Source organism: Astatotilapia calliptera, chromosome 8 (genome assembly GCF_964374335.1).
Source record: "Astatotilapia calliptera chromosome 8, fAstCal68.1, whole genome shotgun sequence".
Classification (NCBI taxonomy): Eukaryota; Metazoa; Chordata; class Actinopteri; order Cichliformes; family Cichlidae; genus Astatotilapia; species Astatotilapia calliptera.
The window spans coordinates 10,262,710-10,285,790 of NC_137429.1; the positions used below are offsets into that span (position 1 = coordinate 10,262,710).

Sequence of the window (23,081 nt, forward strand, 5' to 3'; positions counted from 1 at the left end):
AAAACATGTTGAATGTTTAAAGTGAGGCATTTTACTATTTCATGAAAAATATGAGCTCATTTGGAGTTTAATGACACCAACACATCTCAAAAACATTGGGATGGGGCCACCAAAAGGCTGGAAAAGTAAAAGAAACAGATGGAGGAAGATTTTTCAGCTAATTAGGTTAATTGGCAAGAGGTCAGGGAGATGACTGGGTATAAAAAGCAGATCTTGGAGAAGAAGATTTTAACAGAAGTGAAGATGGGCAGAGGTTCACCAATCTGCAAAAAACTACATCTACAAATTTTGCAATAATTTCAGTTTCATGTTTAATGATGTACCACTGACATGAAGTATCTCAACATCCACAAATAAAACTAATAATAAAATGATTCCAGGAAACCTGGAAAAATCTCTGTACACAAGGGACAAGACTGAAAATCAGTATTGGATGATCTTGATCTTTGGTCCCTCAGATTACATAAAATGACAGAGGTGGGTTGCTAAGTCCTACAGAGCTCCAAAACGTCCTCTACCACTGATATCAGCACAAAAGCAGAGGGAAGCTCCATGCATTGTGTAGGTGGCCCGTTTTGTGCATGTGGTGTGTAAGATTTTAAAGGTTGTTTTCTGAAGCTAGAACAGGTAGCTAGTTAGCAGATGAATTACAAAAACATTATCCTGGTGGAAAAAAGTGAGTCCAAACCCACTTTAGGCACCAGGCTGTAAACATGCTGATTTTTGCTGTGAGGATTTCACCAAGGGGCTCCACAGGGATCAGCTTACGTTTCAAGCCAGCATCAAGAAGCCATCCGAGGAGAACGGCAGATTTTGGCACATCTGCATTGGCTATCATCTCTCTAACTACGCCTTTTGTTTCTTGTCTTTTTGTTTCCCCTGTCAGTTGGGACTCAGACAGTATTATAATGCTAAATTTAGCAGAGTAATCTGTCCATGGGGAATTTGAATGTAGAATTTAACCAGCGATCATGATAATACATGAATGATGGTGGAGAAGGGAGAATTTTCTTTGTCAAAAAAAGAAAAAGAAAAAAGATTCAAGCATTTCATCTGACAGCTGTTTTGGTATCACTGTATAATAGAGCTCAGCAACTCATTCTGATGTCTTGTTTTTTTAAAAGTGAATATTTTATATAAATTAAAAAAGAAAAACCTAACTGTTGGCTATGCTGACTTTCCTTGTTTAAAAAAATCACTAAGAAATCCCCCAAAATATACAAAGAACTCTAAACTTAACTGAAAGCTACAGAAAAACCCCACTACTGACTAAACTGCAAAGCATCTAACTTTGCTTTAAATTTTTAAAATTGCATTTAAAAAAGGTTTGCATCAATAACCCAGAAGCCTGCTGCAGAACAGCACAAAAAAAGCAGAGAGATTCTGAGACTAAGTTTGGAGATTAGCAGCGTATACCAGAGCATCTATAATTCATGTGATTGTTTGCGGCTGCGCTGACTGCTCATCTGATTGCTACACTGCTGAGGCCTTGTGCCGATATTTGCATGAAGAGAAAAACATTTGAAAATATTCATACCCGCTTCCGACTGCTGTTCCTTAGCAACCGTAGTGAAGCGAGTTGAAAGCAGTATAGTTTATGGTTTGTGTTTGCGTGTGCATTTCCAGCAGTGTCGTACTTACTTATTTTGCATCATGTTCATTATGATCCAGTCAGAGGGGTAGACATTTTTTCCAATGAGATCTTTGAACATGATAAATGTTTCCATTAGGAAATCCTGTGAAAGAGAGAAAGTTTTCAAAATGAGAACTGCTATTCTTCCTACTTCCAAGATAAGAGTAATCTGAAATGAACGGTTTGTCGTCCGTGGCTTTCAGGCAGAAACGGGTTTTAGATTCGTTTTAAAGGTCAAGGTGACTCGTGTATTTCTCTTTTGCAGGTAGCACACAAAACTAATAATCCAGTATTTTGTTAATATTACACAACTAATATTCATCAGATATCTGGGTAACACCTACAATGACCATTACCATTTAAAACATAGCATTAGTCATATCTACTCTGTCTGCACTCCCTAACTTTACATGTTTTAAGGGTTACAAAGTCACAATTAAAAGGCATCACGCACTCACCACTAAGATTATTGGATTCACCAAATATAAGCCAATCACATGGGAGAAACTCAATGCATTTAGGCGTGTAGACAGGCTTAAGTATTTCACAAACTGCTCATCTTCTTCCACACACATCCGTCTCTAGGGTTTACGTAACTTCATTTGTTGCTTATTTTATGTACTGCCTGTTAATATCAATTTAAAAGCAATTCCTACTACTGCTTTATATAGTTTCTTTGTTTTTAAAAAAATTATTGTTTGCATGACAGTTTAACATCACCAGGGTTGCAGCAGAAAGAACATGGGCTGAAATAGTTGTACAAGCCTTGAAAATACATCAAATAAACCCATTGATGTAATGGAATACACGGCTGTAATTACGTTTAGCTTCACTGTGCTTTATTGGTGGGCCAGTGATATTGATAAGCCTATTAACTTGCACCATCAGCAAATTCTTTTTTTTGTTTCAGGTTACAGCTTTCTTCTCCGGAAGGAATAACCAGCGCTACACAGCTGTGCATGTTTACTATTGCCATCTGGTGCCGATGTCCCTTTTTATGAGTCTTACCAAATTAATTGTGATTACAATTGTTATGTTCAGTGACGCCACACAACAAAAAGATATCCTCATCTGGGCTACAGCCAGCATCAGGATCTATAAGTGACCCATAGCCGAACCATCTTCAGGTACCACAAACCTGCAGAAAGATTCACGTTCATTACAGTGATTCCTTACCCTGCTATGGGAACTGGATAAGGAGTCCCAAACTGGATTTTCTTCTAAAATCCACTGAAAATATTACATTTAAGCCTCAATAAAAAAACAAAAAGCAAAACATGCAATTAAAATAAATAGTGCTTTTAAGAGAGAATGGGATGTCAGTGCATGCCAACTCAGTCACACGAGTACAAAAAAAGTGATTTTTCAAATTACAAGCAATGCCAACGTATCTGTCAGTGTGCGTTTTATAAAGCTTCACCTGACTCAGATTCGTGTTCATACGATGAAAAAATCTCCAAAGAGCAAAAGCAAACAGAGTGGAGTAACTGAATGCTAATCTGGCAGGAGATAGGAGAGAAAGGCTGCTTTGAGGGCAGAATTATTCTGAGCTGAAACCCATAACCTCTGCGAGATTTATCCCTCCTCCACAGCTTGTTGGTTGCAACAAGTGATCATTTTCCCTCAGGAGCTACTATCACCAAGAGGAAGTGCAATACATGTATCGGCCCAAGTGCAAGGACTAAGAAAAATTCAATTTCATACTTTATTGCAAAAGAAATTGTATTTTTTCCCTCTATAAAAGCTCTAATCTGACTTTTGATTTCTAGATAAGACAGAGCAAAATCATTCTGAAGCACAGGCAAGTATTTTAAGTTATAAAACGACAATGTGGCCTGAAGATCCAGCAGACACAGAAACACTGACAGAGTGTACTTACCACCACATCACTCCTTATCTTGCCAAAGGTGCTGATCAGATGAGCATAATGATAGTCGTCCATCTGCCTCAGTACGCCAGTCATGCTGGCCACGAAGCTTCCCTGGAGAAGAGAAAGTAGTGCATTCAATACACAATCAAGTTTAAATTGAAGGATCGGACAGAAAGATTCTGTCTTTGATTTTTTGGCCACTGACCACCTGACTTGACTGGATTGGATCAGAGTACTGAAGCAGGCTTGGCCTCCCAGGTTTAAAAAGGTAGGCACCCTCACCTCATGGGTGATCTCATTAACCTGCTGCCCTCCACTCGTCAGCTCTTTGTCTCCACTGATTATAATACCCATGAGGTCCCCAAAGTGCCGTCATTCATTTGCAGAGCATTATCCTGCCTCTGGTTAGTACAGTGTATATGTGCTGCAGAGAAGAGATAAGTGGATGGCAATGTGTGCAAGACTAGGTGAAAAGAGGTTGCTGCTGCCAGTCAAGTGTCATTCCTTTGATGTGAATAGACAAAGCCAGATACACACTGAAAAAAAAAACAAGTGGAAGACGACTGGAAAGGCATGGATATGAACGGCTAGAGTTCGTACTGTTTACAGCTGACAGACTGCACAAGAAATTCACATAAAAAGATGGATTACTCAAGAGATTTGTACAAAGGATAAGAATAATCAGCTACCAAGAGACCAATACAAGAACAAAAGAAAACCAGTAAGACACTAAGAGAAGATGTTTGTTGTTATCTAACAAAAGATTTGGGGCTAATTAAAAGGAAATCTAAAGAAAAAGTTACAGAATTTGCTTAAATACTTTTGAAGAATAAAAGCATACTGTAATGATTTACTGTTCCCACAGTTTTACCTCAACCAGCTAATCAAAAATGAAAAGAGAAGGTAATTAAAATTACTCTGAAAAGAAAGCATGAAAGCACACCCAGCTTAATGAATATAAGGTCTGATAAGCATTAAGATACACAAGCAGGAAGAGTGACTCTTTATCTCTAAAGTCTGCAAAAATAAGTAGAATGCTGGCTAAATGAGACGACTTATAGTGCACCCTTTTCGTGCATATCTTTATTTAAAGGCAAAATCTTGCACGAAACATATTTCAAGAACAATTCAAAATAAGGCCAAGAGTAAGGTCTTCCTGTTTGACACTTATCTAACTGGCAGTAAAGCAAGCTGCACGAGACACAGAAAGACCTTAACCAGCAGTGAAATCACCATGTCTCCATAATCTATCATCACGTGAACAAACTCCTGATTGGGATTTTAATTTGACTACCTCAGTGAAGCGAGGAATGGTTGAGCAGCTCTAAAGCAACTGATATAACATTGCTGCTTCATGGTAGTTAATCCTCACAAGGCTTTGCTAGAAAACTTCTCCTTGAGCTTTAATTAGGCCTGACCTACCAAAGCACAAAACACAGCTGAGCAGAAGGGATGCTCGCACACACACAAACTCCTGTTCTTACCTCACCTGACCTGTCTTACCAATTCTGATTTTTTTCCCCCCTCTTTACTTGGATTTTATGGTTATTTTTTGCCTTAATATCCATATAATATATTGTACTGCATTTACATTTATCATGCTTATAATAGCTAACAACATTAAGATAATAATGCAAAGGCACCAAAATAATCCTCAAATGCAAACATCATGTTTACTTCGCCTTCCCTTAATGCTATGCAATGCTGTTGACGGTTTCACTTCTCCTCTCTGTAACGCTTCACAGAAACCATGTTATATTAAAATGGAAATATTTCTCTGACACACAGAGGACCAGACTCCTTCATCTGTGAGGGCATGTAAGTTTCAGTTAGTCTCAGTTCTTCAGCACTGAAGAGCACATTCAGACTAAGACTGATTAGAAAGTACCAAAGAGACAAGTGTACATACAAAGTCTACAAAGTGTATGAAGTGCCTAAGAAGTGGTTCTCTTGCCCGTCTCTATCTTTGTATGCTACTAACTGAGGAAAAAATGTTTCTGTTGCTCAATCGTATTCGGGAGTAGATACATGGATGGGTATTCCCACATACTGAGTTATAGATGATAATGGCCTTTTTTACCTCCAGAAAGGAAGTTGTGGTTTTGTTCATTTGTGTCTGTTATATTTGTCTGGGTTATGGAAAGTGGTGGAGATGTGGGGTATTGACAAAAGCACAACCCATTACAAAAATACATTTTATTGGAATTACACATTATATGCATCTGTAATGCACTACTGTTTGAAAATTCAGTGACCAAAAGGTTAAGATATATGGGACAAAATTAAAAGGACAGTGTGCAAAAAAAACAAACAAAAAAAAAACACACTACCTAATGCTTACATAAGTACTTCATATGTATTGCAGTTGCACTTGTTCTTGTTGGAGACCTGCTGTCAGCTGCAGCACCACCTTAAACAGAACCTGGAGCAAGGTGAAAGGCTGCTTCATGTGTTACTACACAATGCTCACTGAAGCTGCAGAACAATATAAGGGTAGTGTTGCTAGCTGCAGTGGAAAAAGGTTGGACTTTATTAAATTGAAGTGAATTTTTTCCTTGAGTATAAAAAGACTGTAACTACTCCATATAAATATATGAAAGGGAACAAAATATGGGGAAAACATGCAATATAAAATATAAATATATGTATATGTAGCGCAAATAATTATTTAAGTGCTGTTGTAGTGCAAAGGTTACATGAGCTATCTATAGCTATGGGAGACCACCCAATCATTTATTGATGACAAAATCCTTATAAAATGCTGGTGCAGTTCAAATTACAAAGAAGCAGTCATTTAAAAAAACAAAACACGTCAGCCTCCTCTACATGCATAAATTAACTGGTAATTACCTGGCAACAGATATTGAATGATGCTGTGGAGAAAAACAAAAGTAATCTAAAAAGTAGTGTTTTTACTTCCAAAGAAGTAATGTATTACTCCAAAAAATGATGACTTGAATGTTTTTTTGACTAACGAACCCAACACTGTTTATTAGAGTTTGCTAATAAATGTCACAGGAGCTTCAAAGCAGCCAGCAGTCACTGATGCATGCTCCAGCAACACCCTAGTCCATACAGACTCAAATGGTTGGATGAGCTGGAGGATATCCCACATTTGTTCTTTTTCTTATGTTCAACTGTGAATGAATCTCCAAGATAAAGAGCCTTCAGCAAACTTTGTACATGCTGCAAGCCTCATTGTGGGAACTGCCATAAGGCTCCGAGGCTGCATACAGTAGCATAAGCCCCCCCAAAGCTCACTACCAACATTCAATCAAGACCGCCAACAGCGCAGCCATATATCTGCCAATGTTACTATTGATTTTATTCTTGTAATTTGTTGCTCATGAATGGATCTTAAGCTTCCAAACAAATACAATTTCTGCTGGAGGCACTAGGATCAGCTGGCAAATCCTGATGGAAAATTAAATACAGGTGAGGAATCTTGCAACCATATTTCCAAATTGCCGTGGTACACAGGGAGAGGCCCTCCCAGCAAAAGAAATACAGACGGCTCTCTGTGCAGCAATTAAGATCTAGATGCGAGGCAGAAACATGAGTCACACCAGCTGTTAAGGCGTAATGCGAGCAATGGAGATGTGTGTTTGGAGGGAACCAGGAGGTCTCTAGAGGCCAACCAACCAAACTCTTCACTTTTATCACTGGGATGAATCCAGTAATGTTACCATGACAACTCTTTTATTTCATATAGGGGGAGAAAAAGAATGGAAGTAAGTCGAATAAAGCAGCGTTAGAGAAGAAAGGTTCAGAAAAGAAAAGAGAAAAAAAGTGTCCCTCACTGGTAAGAAGTGGGTCGATCTTTTCTGATTTTGTTATAGAGGGGAGAAGGTATGTGACACACTGAGGAGCACCAAACAGACCAGTTGCAGAGGAGGAAGTGATAGAAAATGCATTTTACTGGGCTGCTTGCCTAACGAAACGAAGAACAATAACCACAAAAAAATAACAAGACTAAGAGAAAAGAAACTGAAAGGTTTAGAAATGATGAAATATATCTTTTTGCATTTTAGTTACAGGGTCACTTTAATTATGTGACACGTCCGGCATGTTTTGTGGGGTTTGTATTCAAACTCGAAGGCTGAAATTATTTGAACTAAACACTTTATAAAAAGGAGTTATTTTATGATAAATATTCTGGGTAAAATGACACTCTGTATATTAATGAAAATTGAAATCAAAAGGATTTGAAATCACGAATTATGCTGAAAGCTCTTTGAAGCAGTGTAGGCCAGAAAAAAAAAAAAACTATTACCAGGATGAAAAATGTAAAAACAACAGTTTGGCATTTGCTATTTCAGGTGAAGAGAATGTAAAAGTATAAGAAGTAACAGTAGAGCAAAAGTAAATTCATAACACAACACAAGTTAATGTCAAAGGTTTGTACATCAGCTGGTTTTTGCAAAACAAATCTCACAATCCAAAGCCTGTTTGAAGCTAAGATAACAGATGAAAGAATTTATAGTGATCTGCACTTTGTATTATATCTAAATAACATTTTTTTTCTGGCTGTTGATTTTTTAAACAGTAATGAGATGGATAGTTTGCGTTACAGTCAAATGATCAGGAACAAATTATAGACAACCAAAGCCAGAACGCAAATGGTATCACAGAGCGCTCGGATCAAAAGGACGACATATCTCAAAAGTATCTAAAAGACAAGCAGCCCATCCAATTAAAATACTACCCAATTATAAGTTAACCATCTTTCTTATGAAATTTAACATAATGATAGCTCATTAAGTGAGCTGGGTGCTGATAATAGAGCACCGTCATTACTGATCAATCTCTCCAATATAACATTGTGCATGCTAGCAAGGCATTTTTTTTTTTTAAATCTATAAAAGGAAATATTAATCTCATGGCCTCAAACTGAAAGGAACCATAACTTTTAGCCTCTTCACTGAGCTACTGCAGGAGATGATGAAGCAGCAGAAGGACAAGACCAAATTGTTCATGACGCTTATGGAAACAGTCATTTAATGGCCGCCAACTGAGCCGTCAATCTCAATTCATTTATCTACTGAAACAATTTCTCAGCCTGAACAACAGTCAACAAAAAGTTTACAGGTGATATCTATCACTGAGTCTAGGAGCTGGAGATTTCCCAAACCCTGCCTCCATATCTGTCTTATGGGCAAATGAAACAGATTCTTAGAGGAAATGAAAAAGCGGTGATTAGAGGGCAGTGCCTGATCCATCATATGCGGCTCTCTAGCTTGCATCTCCCTGATAATTCATCTCACTTTAGCGCCTGACAGCAGAGGAGCAAAAATTGATGTTTGCTCTGAAGGGCTGCCCTATTAACAGAGCATTGTTTTAAGCCTTTAATTAAGCCAGTGGGGAAATGGCACAGCGGTATATAGAGTCGTACCAAGAGCCTCAACGAGTCTCTGAACGAGGAAAAACTGACACAATAGCAGAGGGAAAAAAAAGATGAGAACGAGGGGTTGATGACCAACAGGGATCCAAATTACTCCCTCCTCCTCTCCATTAGATTCAAGCTTGATGCAATATGATTTTACTGGCTCATTATGATGGAAATTACAACAGCACAAAGGAAACCTCGCATGGGCACCATGCTATTTAATCTTATAAGAACAACACCTGTGCAAGCAGAAGTGATTTGGGCTGCTAAGTCACGGAGGTTGTAAGGAAAGTGCAACGCACCCAACGACACACAAAAATGATTCCAGTTTAAATTCTCCCCAATTTGCCTCCTCGCTCAGAGAAAGCATTAAGGGTTGCTGCAGATGAGATTCAAACATTTCCAATGAGGTGATTTTGTGAGGAGAATTCAAATTAAAAGATGACTGGCATCAGTAGTGCCTGACAAGAGAAAAACAGGTTAGAAGGAATGCAAAAAGATAGAGAAATCCAGAAATTAGCTTTGCGTCAACTATATTTAAAATGTCCAATTAAAAGTTTCTGTTATTATACTCATATTATGATTATAGGTCATGGATTCCTTCATCACAAACATATATTATTCATGTTCTTGAAACTAAATATACGTAAATGGAATCGAAAAAGAACAAAGGACCAAAGACAACAGCACTTTTCACACTGGTCTGTCAAACGCAGGCAGAGCTGACACATACAATGTACTTGGCCACCGCTACACAATTCAGCTAACCCGCTTGGCTCCGACATCAGGCCAACAAGGTGGCAGGCAGGAGGGTCAGCCAATGGAAACAAGTTGGAGAGCCAGCTGAAGCCATTCACACTTCATTTGGGCTTTTTTTTTTTGCAGCAGCAGTGGGTTTGGTGCTTGGTGATGTCCAGATAAACACTTGACAGTAGATAATATGTGCAGAAAACCTGGGCAGCCAGCCATGAAAGTGACCCGTTAATTCATTCATTCAGATGGGATTCGGCTAAGACAAGCTTGAGGAAGCACTTTCACATCAAAGCCAATACACTTCCTTGAACAGACAACTTAATTTATATAGGGAACCCCACTGAATGAAGGCGACTTTCTTTGACAAGAAAGCCCCGTCTCTACTGCCAAACACGCATCATCCACCGAAAAGGAATGAGATCTTACCGACCATTGCTTGGTCAGTGTGACAGATTCGGAGATGAACTAGAGCACGAGTGGGATAGCGAAGGTCAATAATATGTTGCCATGTTTTGATGCCACGAGACCCGAAACTGTTTGCTATTAAAGATTAAAACCAGCTTTTAAAAAGATGTGGTTGAAGACAGTCCACGATTTCAATTGGCTGTTGGTGGTCAGTGAGCCTGAGGCAGAGACAGAAAATCAGACAGATTTCTGGAAGAAGCTTTAAAGCTCACAATGCACAGTCTGTTCGAAACACACCACAGATGCCCTGACACTTTGTTTAAAAATCAAATGTTATTAAGGATGAAATGATCGAAATAATCAATGTGTAAAACTGTATATAGGGTTTAGAGGTGACTACTAATCTAAATTAGTATGCAGTATGCTATATGGTAATGTGTAGTTTAAGAACAGGTAAGGTCTTCTGTCAAAAGACTTGATCAAATTTAGTAAATAAGGATTACAATGAAAGGAAAAGAACCGAATCAAACAATTGTTCCACAAGGTAATGCTAACAAAATGTTTGGCAATTAGTGTGAGAGCAATTTGACCTGAGAAAAATCATTGAGAGTAGTGACAGTAAGATATCCGGCCCTATCGAATCAGTGACCTCTCTGGACAAAGGTATGACCACAAGGTGAGGCAAATTTACATTAAAATGTTAAAGCAAAAATCCACAATTTATGTAAATATATTCAAGTACGGTGATAGTTCATTGCATTTCACTGCTCCTTCCAATCTATGCTAACATTTGGTTTTTTCATCACTTTGTCTCTTCTCACAAGGTAAAGTTAAGTTGTTCTCTGAGGTTTTTGAATAGAAAAAAAAAAGAGTACCGTATACATAAATTGGTTTGTGCTTATGTCTTCCAACAAACAAATACATACTCATAAATTTAGAATCAAACCATTAAAAGTACACAGAAGAGGGCATCGGTTTGCAGAAGCTGCCATGTTGCCATGTCCCATCATCTTGAGTACAGTGGCCGAGATGGACATCGTCGTTCCGCCTAATCGAGTTATGTATGTTGCTAGAGACCAGCCACATATGCACAACTTCTAAGTTAGTTTTGTAACATTTATGTAATTGCTGATGCATGCTCAATCATTCAGGTAAGTAAATCGCAAAAGATTGATTCCTTTCATCTGGATGTAGCACTTGGATGAGTGATGAATCTCAGTTTAACAGCTGGTGTTAGGCTTGGGTTTCCTAAAAATCACAGTAGTAGAAACACACGGCCGTTATGGTGTAAAGTCTAAATTTTAGTATCAATGATCTTTCTTGGATGACCGAAACACGTTTGTACTAATGCAGCCACCGTAGCTAGGACTTGAGGAAGGGTAAGAAAGTTGACTGCAAACTGCAATCTGCTGACATCTAGTGGTGAGATTTTATACAATGTACCTTTAATGACATCATGTGATGTTATTAAAAGGTACAGTTATTTGGTAGCCAAATTCTAGAGATATCAGCGTCCAAATCCAAAGAAATATTAAAAGGAAAACAGAACTCTATCTAATGAAAGCAAAGAGTAGATTTTACTGCAACAGTAGACAATCACAGCAAAATTACAAATCACACAATCTATAAATCTATTTACAGGCTAAGCAAAAAAACTAGGTCTGGATTTTCCATTGACCACAGTCCTGTCTATAGTGTGCATGTAAGGACAAGGACATCAAACAGGAGGCCCCTGAGGATTTAGCTTTGAGGTAATGAAATCAATACGAGAGGAGAGTCACTCCAGCGACTTGTCCTTTGCCACCAGTTTATCCATCTGAGAAACAGTTTGCTTACACAAGCAGATCGCAGAGCAGATTCCAATAAAAGAAAATGGCAAAGCCTATTCTGTTCCTACTAACAGTAGACATCATCTCCCAGAGGAGTTCTACCCATTAAACAAATGCCATTACCCTGGGTTCAAATCTAAAACACTTTCCAAGAACTGAGATGTTCCAAGGTCAAATCTTTACAAACATAATGCAGCTCTTTGTGTTAAACTTGCAGGTTTTCGCTGCTTGGCTGAGCAGTAACAAGGCTGTGAAGCAGATGCGTTACTGTCATTCCAAAACAAGAACCCAGACTCATAAAACCGTGCTGTGAGAGCAGCGTTCAGCACCTGGAAGGTGCAGTCAGTCGGGAGGCAGGGGTGTCTTATGTGACGTTGCAGAAAAGTGAGATGAGGCAAAGGGGGGAAAAAAGAATAGCAAAACTTTCTTTTGTGTGTCATAAAGGACTTTGCGGCGAGAGCTGTGATGCCGTAAGTCGGCGATAAACAACGGGAAGGAAGTCTGATGAATGTAAATGTGAACTGAATATAACTGTCATACACATCTCCCCTTTTTATTCTATAAAAATATTTGGGCCTGTTCTGCCACAAATGACTGAGCTGTCCACTTGGCTCATTAGGCTGAAACTGAACTGTGTTCCTGCTGTCAAGGATAAAAGACATTTAACGGTGACACAGGAAGTATTTCCATGATCAAATAAAAATCATTAAATGTGATCCAGTACATGAAAAACAGTGTGATAAAAAAAAAAATAGAATAGCTTTATATAAACTTGCTTTTACTAAATGAAGTTGACTAAATTATAATTCTAATTTCCAGCCTAGAAAAAGATTGTTACAAATGGATTCATTCAATCAGTTTGGAATGTTTTAAATGTATTTCTCATTCATAATACATCCATTTATTAAGAAAAATGATGGATGCATTTATTGAAGCGTTCTTACAAATCAATGTTATTATTTCAAAACGTTTTACAACTGTTTAAATTTCATGTCATATTTTACATTTTCTCCTGATCATTGATTTCTAGCCCTCAGTAACAAATGTTGACTTCACAGTTGCATGAACGGAGAAAGAAGTGACTCTTTACCCTGTTTGGTAAGGAAAGATGTGTGCCCTTTATTTGCTTTTGGTACCTGTAATATATATATTTATATAAATGCTCACACATACAGACACACGCACACTTACTTCACAGCAGCTGCTGTCTGGAGAGCTGCAGCTCATTACCATGGTACCTGAGGCTTATAGCAGAAGTTGGGTTTTCCCTGTCAGTGAATAAGGATGAGCTATGGCTCCAAAAACATCCGACCAAGCATACACGGCTACACTTTTACATGATCAGGGTTTCACCGAGTGTATTATTTCCCTCCTTCCCCATTATGGTAACTAAATAATACAAAATGCACCACAGATCCAATTAAGCCTAAATAAAGCTGCATATTCCCTTATGAAAACTGGTATTTTCCTGTGACAGATGGATAAATACCTGAAAGGGGAACGGGCAATAGAAGCTCTGTAATAGGCAGTTGGGAGGGAGGGAAAGCAAATGAAATTTTCCCCTCACACAAAGAAAAAAGCTGTAGGGAGGTGACAGAAGGTGAATGGACTTGCAAGAAAACTCTCAAGGGTAACACATGACAAGCATCAGCATACGGATGCCAAGAAACTCAAAAGAATCAAAAACACAGGTGTGAAGAATGACAAATCTCAAAAACATCGGTCTGTGTGTGAGGTAAGGTGGCCCTCAACAAAGCCATTCAAAGTTGGAATTTATTTCTGCTCCTGACAAACAAAGCAAGGCTTCGAGGATATGAGGTAAAGCTGTGCATATGGTTTTGTGATGTCACTGATATAACTGCTTTATAAGATTATAAGATAAATGGATGGTGCACGAACCTGATAGATGTAGCCAAAACTAAAGCTCTACTTTCTCCACTGCAACCTCCCTTCCTCCCTTTGCACTCTCCATCTCTCTTTTTCGCTCTCATGTTCCCTCCCCCTTTCACTTAATCTCTCTCTCTCTCTCTCTCTCATTGTCTCTCACTCTCTCTCTCTCACTCACTTACTCACTCACACACACACTCATACACACACACACACAGGCTCAGAGGCAGACAAACAGAATAGAGGAGAAAGCCAGAGAGCAGAACTGCGGCGGCACGATGGGGATATTCAGCCTGCGTGGGCTCCGTCGCTGAGCCGTCCGGAGTTCAGCCACAGTATGTGTGTGCCTGCTCGTGTGTGAGTGTGTGCATGCATGCATGTGTGAGTGAGTGAAAGCCCCTGCCGACACCGTGTGGAGAAAGGGAAGAAGACGAAAAGAGACCGGGTGGAGAGAAGGGGGGGAAAAAAGAAAAAAAGAGGGGGAGTGTTGACTCTGTCTCGGGCTTAGAGGAGGCTCACGCTACTGGATCATAGACGCCGATGTGCAACAACTACTCCCAACTACTGCTGCCCCTGCTCCACCTGCGTGCCACTGCCTGACTGTCCTCTTTAACTTCTGCCATGGCATAGCCTCCTCTTCCAGCTCGCTTCTGATCTACTGAGGAAACAGGCATGCATGGGCACAACCAGGGATCTAGGCTATCACATCCTTTACGTCAGTAATTCACAGTCTGAGGTAAGTTGCTCTTCTCTGCTCTTGTCCTCTCCTCCATTTCACCTCTTAGTCTGCATCTGAAAGGGGGGGGAAGTCTGCTCATATAACCTATGGAGTGGGAAATCCAAGAAATCTGCTTGCTCAGAGGAACTGAGCCCTGGATAAGCCATAAGGAATATTTTCAGTCAAAATGTTCTCTTTAGTCAGATGATCAAATATCAAATCTGGGTGACAGATGAAAGGAGGTAAATCTCAGATGGATTTTACACTCAGATGCCTCTGCTCGGGTGAAGGGAAAATTCAGGGAGCGCTTATGGAATGTGCTGGTGCTGACTTTAACAGACAATTTACTCACTTCGGAAAACTTTACACATGAAAATATTTGAACTATTGGTTAATTTTGCGTCTGGAGGGAGGGGAGGGGGTGGACTAAATGCCAATGCTTGCTGACATTTATCAGATCTCGAAGGTCAGTTTTTCATTTCCAAGAGGATTTTGAACCACATTTTACCTGACTGAAGCGGCATACAAAGCTAAAACAGTGCTTGCGTATGAGGAATTGCATGATGCTGCATTTCCTCTCAGCTAAGTGAGCTGAGTTACATAAAACACGCCGATATCGATGTTCAAATTAAGAATTTGTGAATTATTGCATTAAGCTGCTTTCCCACGTTTGGCTGCAGCAGTGTTTTAAAAGCAGGGAGCATGCAGCACAGAGAAACACGTAGTGAAAGCTGGGCATCACACAGCTGGCTGCACCTGATGAAGGACCTCCAATGGACACTAATCTAGATTAATGGAGTTGGTGAAGTCACCATCTCCTTAAAGATTATTGGTGCATTTGTGTGTGTGGGGTGATAAGATGTTGGCACTGGGTTGCCGGTGTTTAGGGGGTGAGAGGGAACAAGGGCTGCCAAGAGCCCTCACATCTCAACTGTCCTTCAGTTGCCACACAAAACGCATGTCAGTCCCACTCATTCCTACAAACCTCTTGCTATCGCTCTCCGTCTCCCCTTTAACCACAGCTCACATCAGCGCTCTGATACAATCTCCTGTATGCTCTATTTCACTTTCAGCAGACACTAAGAAGAAGACAGAGGGAAACAGATAAAGATGGATGGAGAAAGAGAAAGAGATATAGAGCGAGGGGGAAAGAGACTGTCTGCAAGGAATAGCAGAATAAGGCAGGAGAGGATATTGAATTTCTCTTTGCTTTTATAATTCCATTATATGAAATTACAGGGTAGGAATAAAGGTGAGAGTCCAAAAAAAGCAAAAAAATATGATTACTTTAACTGGCTGTCTTACTTTAACCTTGACGCTTGATGTCTTTATGAGACCTGGGGGATGACAGTCTAGGAGTAATGGATGCGATGGCCAAACGCTTCAAAGCTAGTCTTTATTTCTAGGAGACATCAAGCAACACTTCACCTTCTAATACTACAGAGAAAAAGAAAGAGGGACAACTGCCACACGTAAACACACGAGACAGGAGTACGCTCAGGCCATCACCTATGTCCTATCAGTGCAAATGCAGAGAGGTTCCTGGAGATTTAAAGCTGGAACAAAGTTAAAGCTTTTACGTGTGCACACAGAAAGGGAGAAATGGTAAGGGAGGGGAGGGGAAAAACACAAAACAAAAAACAGAGGTGGCCTGCAAAAAGTACACGCGTTTCCAAACGAGTGGTGAAGTGTGCATTCACCTCCCATCACCCCGCTCACTGGGAGGGGTACTCATTCATCCAGAAAACAAATGACTCTCCTATGTTACCAGATGTTACCTTTCATGTGCTAATAGGATTATTCATTAAGAATGAGTATTTTCACTGGGAGGACCACAGCAACGTAATGCAGTTTGGGTGAACTGTGTGTGTGTGTCGCTGAAGATGGGACCGTGTGTAGATATGTGTGGCTGACTTTGTACATCACATGAATACAGAAGGAGGCACTTCACACCTGATCTCACCTAAGTGTTGCTGCAAGTGTATGTGTGTGTGAAACATGTGCTTTCCTATTCATCTGCAGGAGAAGAGGAGTTTTTTGATTTTTTGAGGCAAAAATGAGACAAAACTTTAAAACCAACAACTAAATATTGTGTAGCTGCCCTTTGTTCTACCAATTACAGCTTCACCTCCTCAGGGATTTAAAAGGGCACCTCTTGGGGTAGGAAATGTTCAGTGTTATTGGAAACTCTGCAGTTTGAAGGCCCACTCAGCAGCTGGGGATGTGCTGAGTCTGATGGGTGATGTCTGCATGAGTGGTATGTGTCAAAGTGCTATCCACTGCCAGGATCAATGTTTCCCAGTATAACACTGTACTGTAACAAGACGAGGAATGTTATTCACTATGGTGATCAGTGGGGGAACTACAGTGATTTACAAATCATGTAAAACCTGAAAATAGTGGAAGACAACACACCAAATATTATAACATTTTATTGTTTTTTTTAAAATATAGCCTTTTGAATTTGTTGCGAGCGGCATGCTAAAAGAAAGAAGAAGCTGGGACAAGGCCATGTTTACTACTGTGTTACATCACCTCTTCTTCTTGACAGTGTTTTGTAAGAGCTTGAGAACTGAGAAGACCCTCTGAAAGAGAAATATTTTCCTGTTTTCTCCTGATATCAGATTTTCTCAAAAGTTTGGGGTCTCGTTCATCATTTTGTCATAACTTTTTCATAACTTTAATTATTGTGTGACGCGTCTGGATTCGAGGCCAGTAACACTAACAGACCATGGTGTTGTAATGCATGCCAAATGAAACTCGGCATTGTTTTGCTGAAATCAGCAAGGACTTTCCCTTAGAAAAAGTATATAAATTTGTATATGTATTTATATATTATATGGATAAAGTTCATATTTAATTAACAAGTCTACTAATTATGAGAAATTACCTTCTCTTGTTTTTATCTGGTGTAAAACAGGTTTGACCAACATCCCAAAATCCAGATATTAAATTTTCATTTACATAAAAGCCCCAAATTTTGACCTTTATAAGAAAAGGTAAGCAAATGTGTTGTAAACATTTTAGGTTTTGTTGTTAAAAAGGTTTCTGTTCACCAGCTAACATCTGTCAAAAGATCGTATGCACAGTTCCTGCTGTATCCAGAACAGTTAGCAAAACCACAAATGTCCCAAGTATTTAGTCATTACCTTAATAGTTATTTACACTGTCACTCAAACCAACTTGTTTGCCTCATCACACGTCAGTGCTGTGAAATATACCCTCACAAAACCTTCTTTTTTATGTGAAAATCCATAAAACATAAAACTTTCTTCAAAGAACATATCAAGTTTCACTTTCTGTGACACTGCTTTGATGTTACTGTCGTCACAATATTTTTAAGATTCAGTTGAGCTGACCAAATGACACAAGACAGAATGGCTTTAGCTGTTGTTTCCTCTGTGGTTTCTGACTATTCTTCTTGATGGATCTTTCTCCATGGTTTCATCTTCCCCTTTCATTTCTGTCTCTATTTTACCCACGTTCAATCTGCAATATCCGAACCGAGTATAAGCCCCATGTTCTTTCTATCTGCACCTGTTTCTTCTCGTCTTTTCCATCTTCATGTGTAGCTGTGTATATGTGTGGGTATTTTTTTCTTTGCTAGGGATGACAATGAGGAATGTGAAAGCAGCAGGGGAGTTCTCTAGTTACCCATCAGTTTTGAAACCTCAGTCTAGAAGGCAAAGAGACAGAAAAACACACAGAGAAAGCAACGAGAAGACGAGCACAAAACAGGGGGATGAAGACAAAAAAAAGAGATCTAATGTTCTGCAGAAAGGTGGTAAAGAAAAAAAGGTGATGAGGCAATGATGTATTGTGATTAGGCCGGGCAGTCTCTGCAGTATAGATCCTGAGGTCTGATCTCCCTCTAGAGTAGCCTGTGACGTACAGACAGACTTTCTGAGAATTAATCAAGGTCCTACCTGAGTGTGCACAACGCAAAGCCAACTAAGTACAATTCAGCAGGGACAGAGTGCGTAAAAAATAATTAGGATACAAAGTCTGGGGGCTACAGGCCGAGGATAAGAAGATCCACATAAGCAGCAGGCCAGCATAGAGTACACTATGTTCTTTTGTGAGAGTTATTCCTAGCACCATACTTAAACCATGTGTATATAATGTCTTACTTACACATGGTTTACTTTGGGATCATTAAGTGGAAGAAATAAAAACCTCAATGCATAAAAATAACATATGTATTGCAAACATAGCTTTTTTTATTGCAGAAATATAAAGTAAGGATATTGTGATCAGCGTGGATCAACAGCAAATCTGGATTGGTTCGGTCACAATTTCAGGATTCTGGCATCGAAACAAATACTGCAGTTAAGATATTATTATCATTGCTATTGGAGTAAGCTAAATCATTTTAAATCAGCCATTTGGCTTGCGGTCCACTTTAAGAAGATCTGGTTTTAAGCCAAGCTATGTTATCCAAGATGATGGGTGTAATTTTAGTTCTCCTTAAACTCAACATGATTTGTAACCAGGAGTGAAAATACGCCTTTATATTACGCTTTAAGATATCCTACAGATAGTATTTATTCATTGCTGAAATAATAATATAGATAATAACTAATGTAGAAAAAAAAATAATGGAAGGAAGCATCATTGAATTAAACATGCCTGAAACCAATCCCATAAAATCCAGCCATTTCCAGTGCAATGGCACAGCAGTAAACTACTGTTTACTTACAAAGGATTTCCTGCATGTGATGCCAGGAAAATGCACTTCCCTAATATTTTCCCTCAATACCAACTTACTGTCAAAACACCCAGCCGTCAATCCTCCTCACATCTACTCTATGAACAAGGGTACAGCCAAGCCTGCTCACATGACACGGCACAAAGAGACAGAAAATAATAACCCAGCAATAAACCCACACTGTCAAATAACCTTACCAGTACAATCTTTTTACTGCGTAATCCGTCTGCTCTTAAGAGGCAGATCAAAGAATTTGCAAAACACCACTAAGCCCTGTATAATTATGACAGTGGAGGGGGGAAAACAGGGAAACAAAGCAGGAGTAGATGGAACTAGATTAAAGAGTTGAAAATGTCCATGACTGTGATGATACTGCCACTCATTCAGCAGCCTCTGAGATCACAATGACTTTTAATAGTGTAAAACTGCAGTGCAATTCAATACCAAACTTCAAGCTCATACAGTCTGAAAAACTCACAAAGCACACAGCTATATAAATTAATATGTACATAAAAAGTACTATTATTGATATTCTGGGAAGGCTTTTTTATAAAATGTGGAAAGCTGGCTGGAGGAATAAACAGTCATTCAGCCGTGGGAGCTCTAGCAAGGTCAGCCACTGATGTTGCTTGGGTGACAAGGCCTGGCTTGCAGATGGCGTTCCAGTTCATCCCAAAGGTCCTGAATAGGGTGGAGAGCTGAGTCTGTGTATGCAAGTTCACCCCAAAATGAGCAAGCCTTTCCTAGATCAATGCTACATACAGGGAAGCATACTTTACAAAAAATATCACTGAACTGGAGACATCAATATTTCTCAGAATTGAAACTAAGTGCTCTAAAAAGCCCCACCGTCTCAGAGTAAAAGGATATAGTCATTTACTATATGAGTAAATAGCTTAGAGTTGTACTACTTGTTCCAAGCTGCCAGGAAAATATTTTTACATTCTCTGCCGAGCGTATGTTTCAGCTGCACGATTGGAAATCCCTAAAATAGAAACATACCATTAAATGCTTAAACGAGATAGGATGCTTACATTGCTGCAGCTAATTGACATGTATAGCCGCATTTCCAGCGTTCAATCGATTCACCGGTTTTGTGATGCATACCATATTAATGAATTTTCCTGTCAGTAGAGCAGAAGCGATAAAACAAAATTAGTCAGGCTCGAAGTTAGGGTAAACATTCAATCCCCAGGCTGAGTCAGGACACGAAAATTTCCACCTTTTAAGATGTCCTCCCAGGGAGCAAAAGCAAAATTAGGAGGCTGCCATTCATCAAATAAGTGACTTGTATAAAGTTTTAAATAGGGCAAATATTGGGGTTCCATTTAATGTAAGGTGCACTGTGTAAGCGAGGACGTGCTCTGAGCGCACCACTTCTCTTCTTCTATCTAACTTCTTCTATCATACCACGATAATGAATTGCATTACTGCAGTAACCTGGATTGTCCTCGAACCATTACAGAACTTAATATAATTGTTAAAGGGAAGAATATCGCCCCCAGACTAGCAATGCTCAACGGGCTCGCTTTTAGCCAAATGTGATTGTGTCCCTAGAAATTCCAAATGGTGACCTAAAGGGCCAGCGTGACAGCTATGACAGCAGCGCTGCTAAAACCAGGTCAAGTATTAAAATGTCAGTGTGCTTTGCTATGCGCATGTGACCTTGTGAGGTCTGGGTTTTTGATTATTTTTTTGGGTGGGGGGGTCTGGGTAGAAAATTGTGGGTCACTTCACCAATTAGCTTCTAAATAGAAAAAAAGGACCAGGGCCACCATATGAAAAGAGGCAGTTGTCACAGCCTTGCGTGCTGAATCATCCTGTTTATGCAAAAGGCCAGAGGGTGGTGTTGCAGCTGGAGGGGAGATACGAGTGCTGCTGCCCGTGTCTGCACCCAATGGGTAACAAATCAGATACGGGGAGCCAGGAAGACATCATTCATCCTACGGTGCTGACATGTCAAATATGATCAAATGTAAATGTGAACATGAGACAATATCACAAAACTGTACACGTTGTCATGCCGCCGCATAGGAAAGGAGGAATAGAGAGTAATAGAGAAGCAACACTGTTGCTGTTTGTGCTGACAAACTACATTCCTACCTAATGGCTCAGAACAGGGTGACATCTTGAAATGTAATCATACATAAATTTGCACATATTAAATATAATGTTTAATTTAGACCTAGCTAATACCACCGAAGTATTTATTGACCTCATTTGGAGAGAGGGAATGTAGGTTAGCGATTTAAACTCTCTTTGAAAATGTCATCCACTGAACAAACATGGAGAGGTCTCTTGACAGTGATGGAACACAGCCAAGCGAGCAAACAGATATATTCTGGGAATAAATGTAACATGGCAAGTAGTCAAAAGAATTAAAAAAAAATATTATCTGCCTTTGTTCAGTTGCTGGTTTTTAAATGTGGGATAAACAGGGTAATAACGAGAGGAAATAATTCACCGGGAGGTGCTGTACCGATTCTTCCACTTTACATTCCTGTAACTTCCTGAATGTTCACAGCTCAATCAGCCTCATGGCAAAGGGGTCAGGAGCCTTTATGTGATTTACACTTGCTATAATTGGACATTTTGTGATAACAAGTGTAACACTTGTTTCCATTGGTAACTGAACAAAGATCTCCCTGGCTTCTTCTTGATCATTTCTTCTTTCCACATACTGGAAAAATATTAACAAAATGTCTATATATATATATTTTTTTTTTACCCAAAATTATTTTGTTACAGCAGCTTATATGTTATTATAAAGAGCGGCAGCAACAACAATATAACAAAGTATTTAAAAAATAAAACTAAAATGAATTTTAAATGACTTTTTAAATGTGGTAAAAAGTATCAGGAGACACAACGAGTGTTGTATGAGTGCAGGATTGGAAAAAATTTATCGTTTCGTATGTAACTATTACACAAAGATTGTGATATGATCAGTAGAGAGTAAAATAATCATGTTTTTTTCTTATAATGAACTAATAGTTCCTGCACTGTACCTATAAGCCTGCAGCTGAGGAACAAAAGTAAAGAAAAACCATTTACTGGCACCCAAAAATCTGGAGCTTTTAGTACAAACATTAATTGTGTCCTGTCTTGATTATTGCAGCTCATTTCACGTGTACATCAGTTGGTCCAGAATGGAAAACAAAATCAAAACAAAAAACCCCAAAAAACCTAACACTCGCACATCATCCCTATTTTTCCTTCCCTTCACTGGGTTCAAGTAAAAATCAGAATTCATTTTTTATTAATAAAACAAATATTCCCAGGTTCCTGCATGTATAACAGAGCTACTAAGAACTAATTGCAGTAGTTTTCTTCTGCAATCATCTGATCAGGGTCTTTAATTATCGCATGTTTTTTTCTTCTTTTTTTAATAAAGCCAGAGGCGTACAAACGTTTAAGGTTAGAGTTCCTAAATTTCCTCGGCCCATCACGTTGGCTGAATCAGCTGCTGAAAACTCCCCTGCATATCCTTAATCTCTCAATCATTATTTTTGGCTACAGTTTAACTCTAATGTCTGTGTGGACCTATGTATGTAATAATAATAATAATGTTTTTATGGTTCAGGTTATATGTAGCGGCACCAAAATGTATATTTAAAGCCTTCTATGTGAAGGGTTACAGAAATCCTTTCTTAAAAGGGACACTGGGGCTAAAATTGTAGTATCCATGACCTTTGACATTCTGCTCTTGACGATGGAGAATTATGAGGCAATCCCGCTCTGCCTTTGCGTGAAGGGCAGGGAGAACTATCTCTCTCTCTCACATCCTGCATCCCCCCACCTTACATTTTTATCCAGTTGTCTGCATTTATTGTCTTTTGTTGTCTCTTACTTGCTTTTTAGTCTTTTGTTGTGGAGTATTTTATAACATCCG

General features: G+C 39.2%; 2 protein-coding genes across 3 annotated transcripts in view; one reads left to right on the plus strand and one right to left on the minus strand.

Moving 5' to 3' along the window:
• The window catches only part of dock1 (dedicator of cytokinesis 1), a 196,844-nt gene that overhangs the window by 57,853 nt on the left and 115,910 nt on the right, over positions 1-23,081 (minus strand). For both annotated transcript variants that reach the window (XM_026178424.2, XM_026178422.2), the window contains exons 28-29: positions 3,513-3,614; positions 1,642-1,736 (exon numbers count right to left, since the gene is read on the minus strand). In XM_026178424.2, coding sequence (XP_026034209.2) covers positions 1,642-1,736; positions 3,513-3,614 — 197 coding nt within the window. The remainder of the gene's footprint in view (positions 1-1,641; positions 1,737-3,512; positions 3,615-23,081) is intronic.
• The window catches only part of insyn2a (inhibitory synaptic factor 2A), a 31,691-nt gene continuing 22,605 nt past the window's right edge, over positions 13,996-23,081 (plus strand). The window contains exon 1 of the mRNA XM_026178426.2: positions 13,996-14,499. The gene's annotated coding sequence lies outside the window, so the exon portion shown is untranslated. The remainder of the gene's footprint in view (positions 14,500-23,081) is intronic.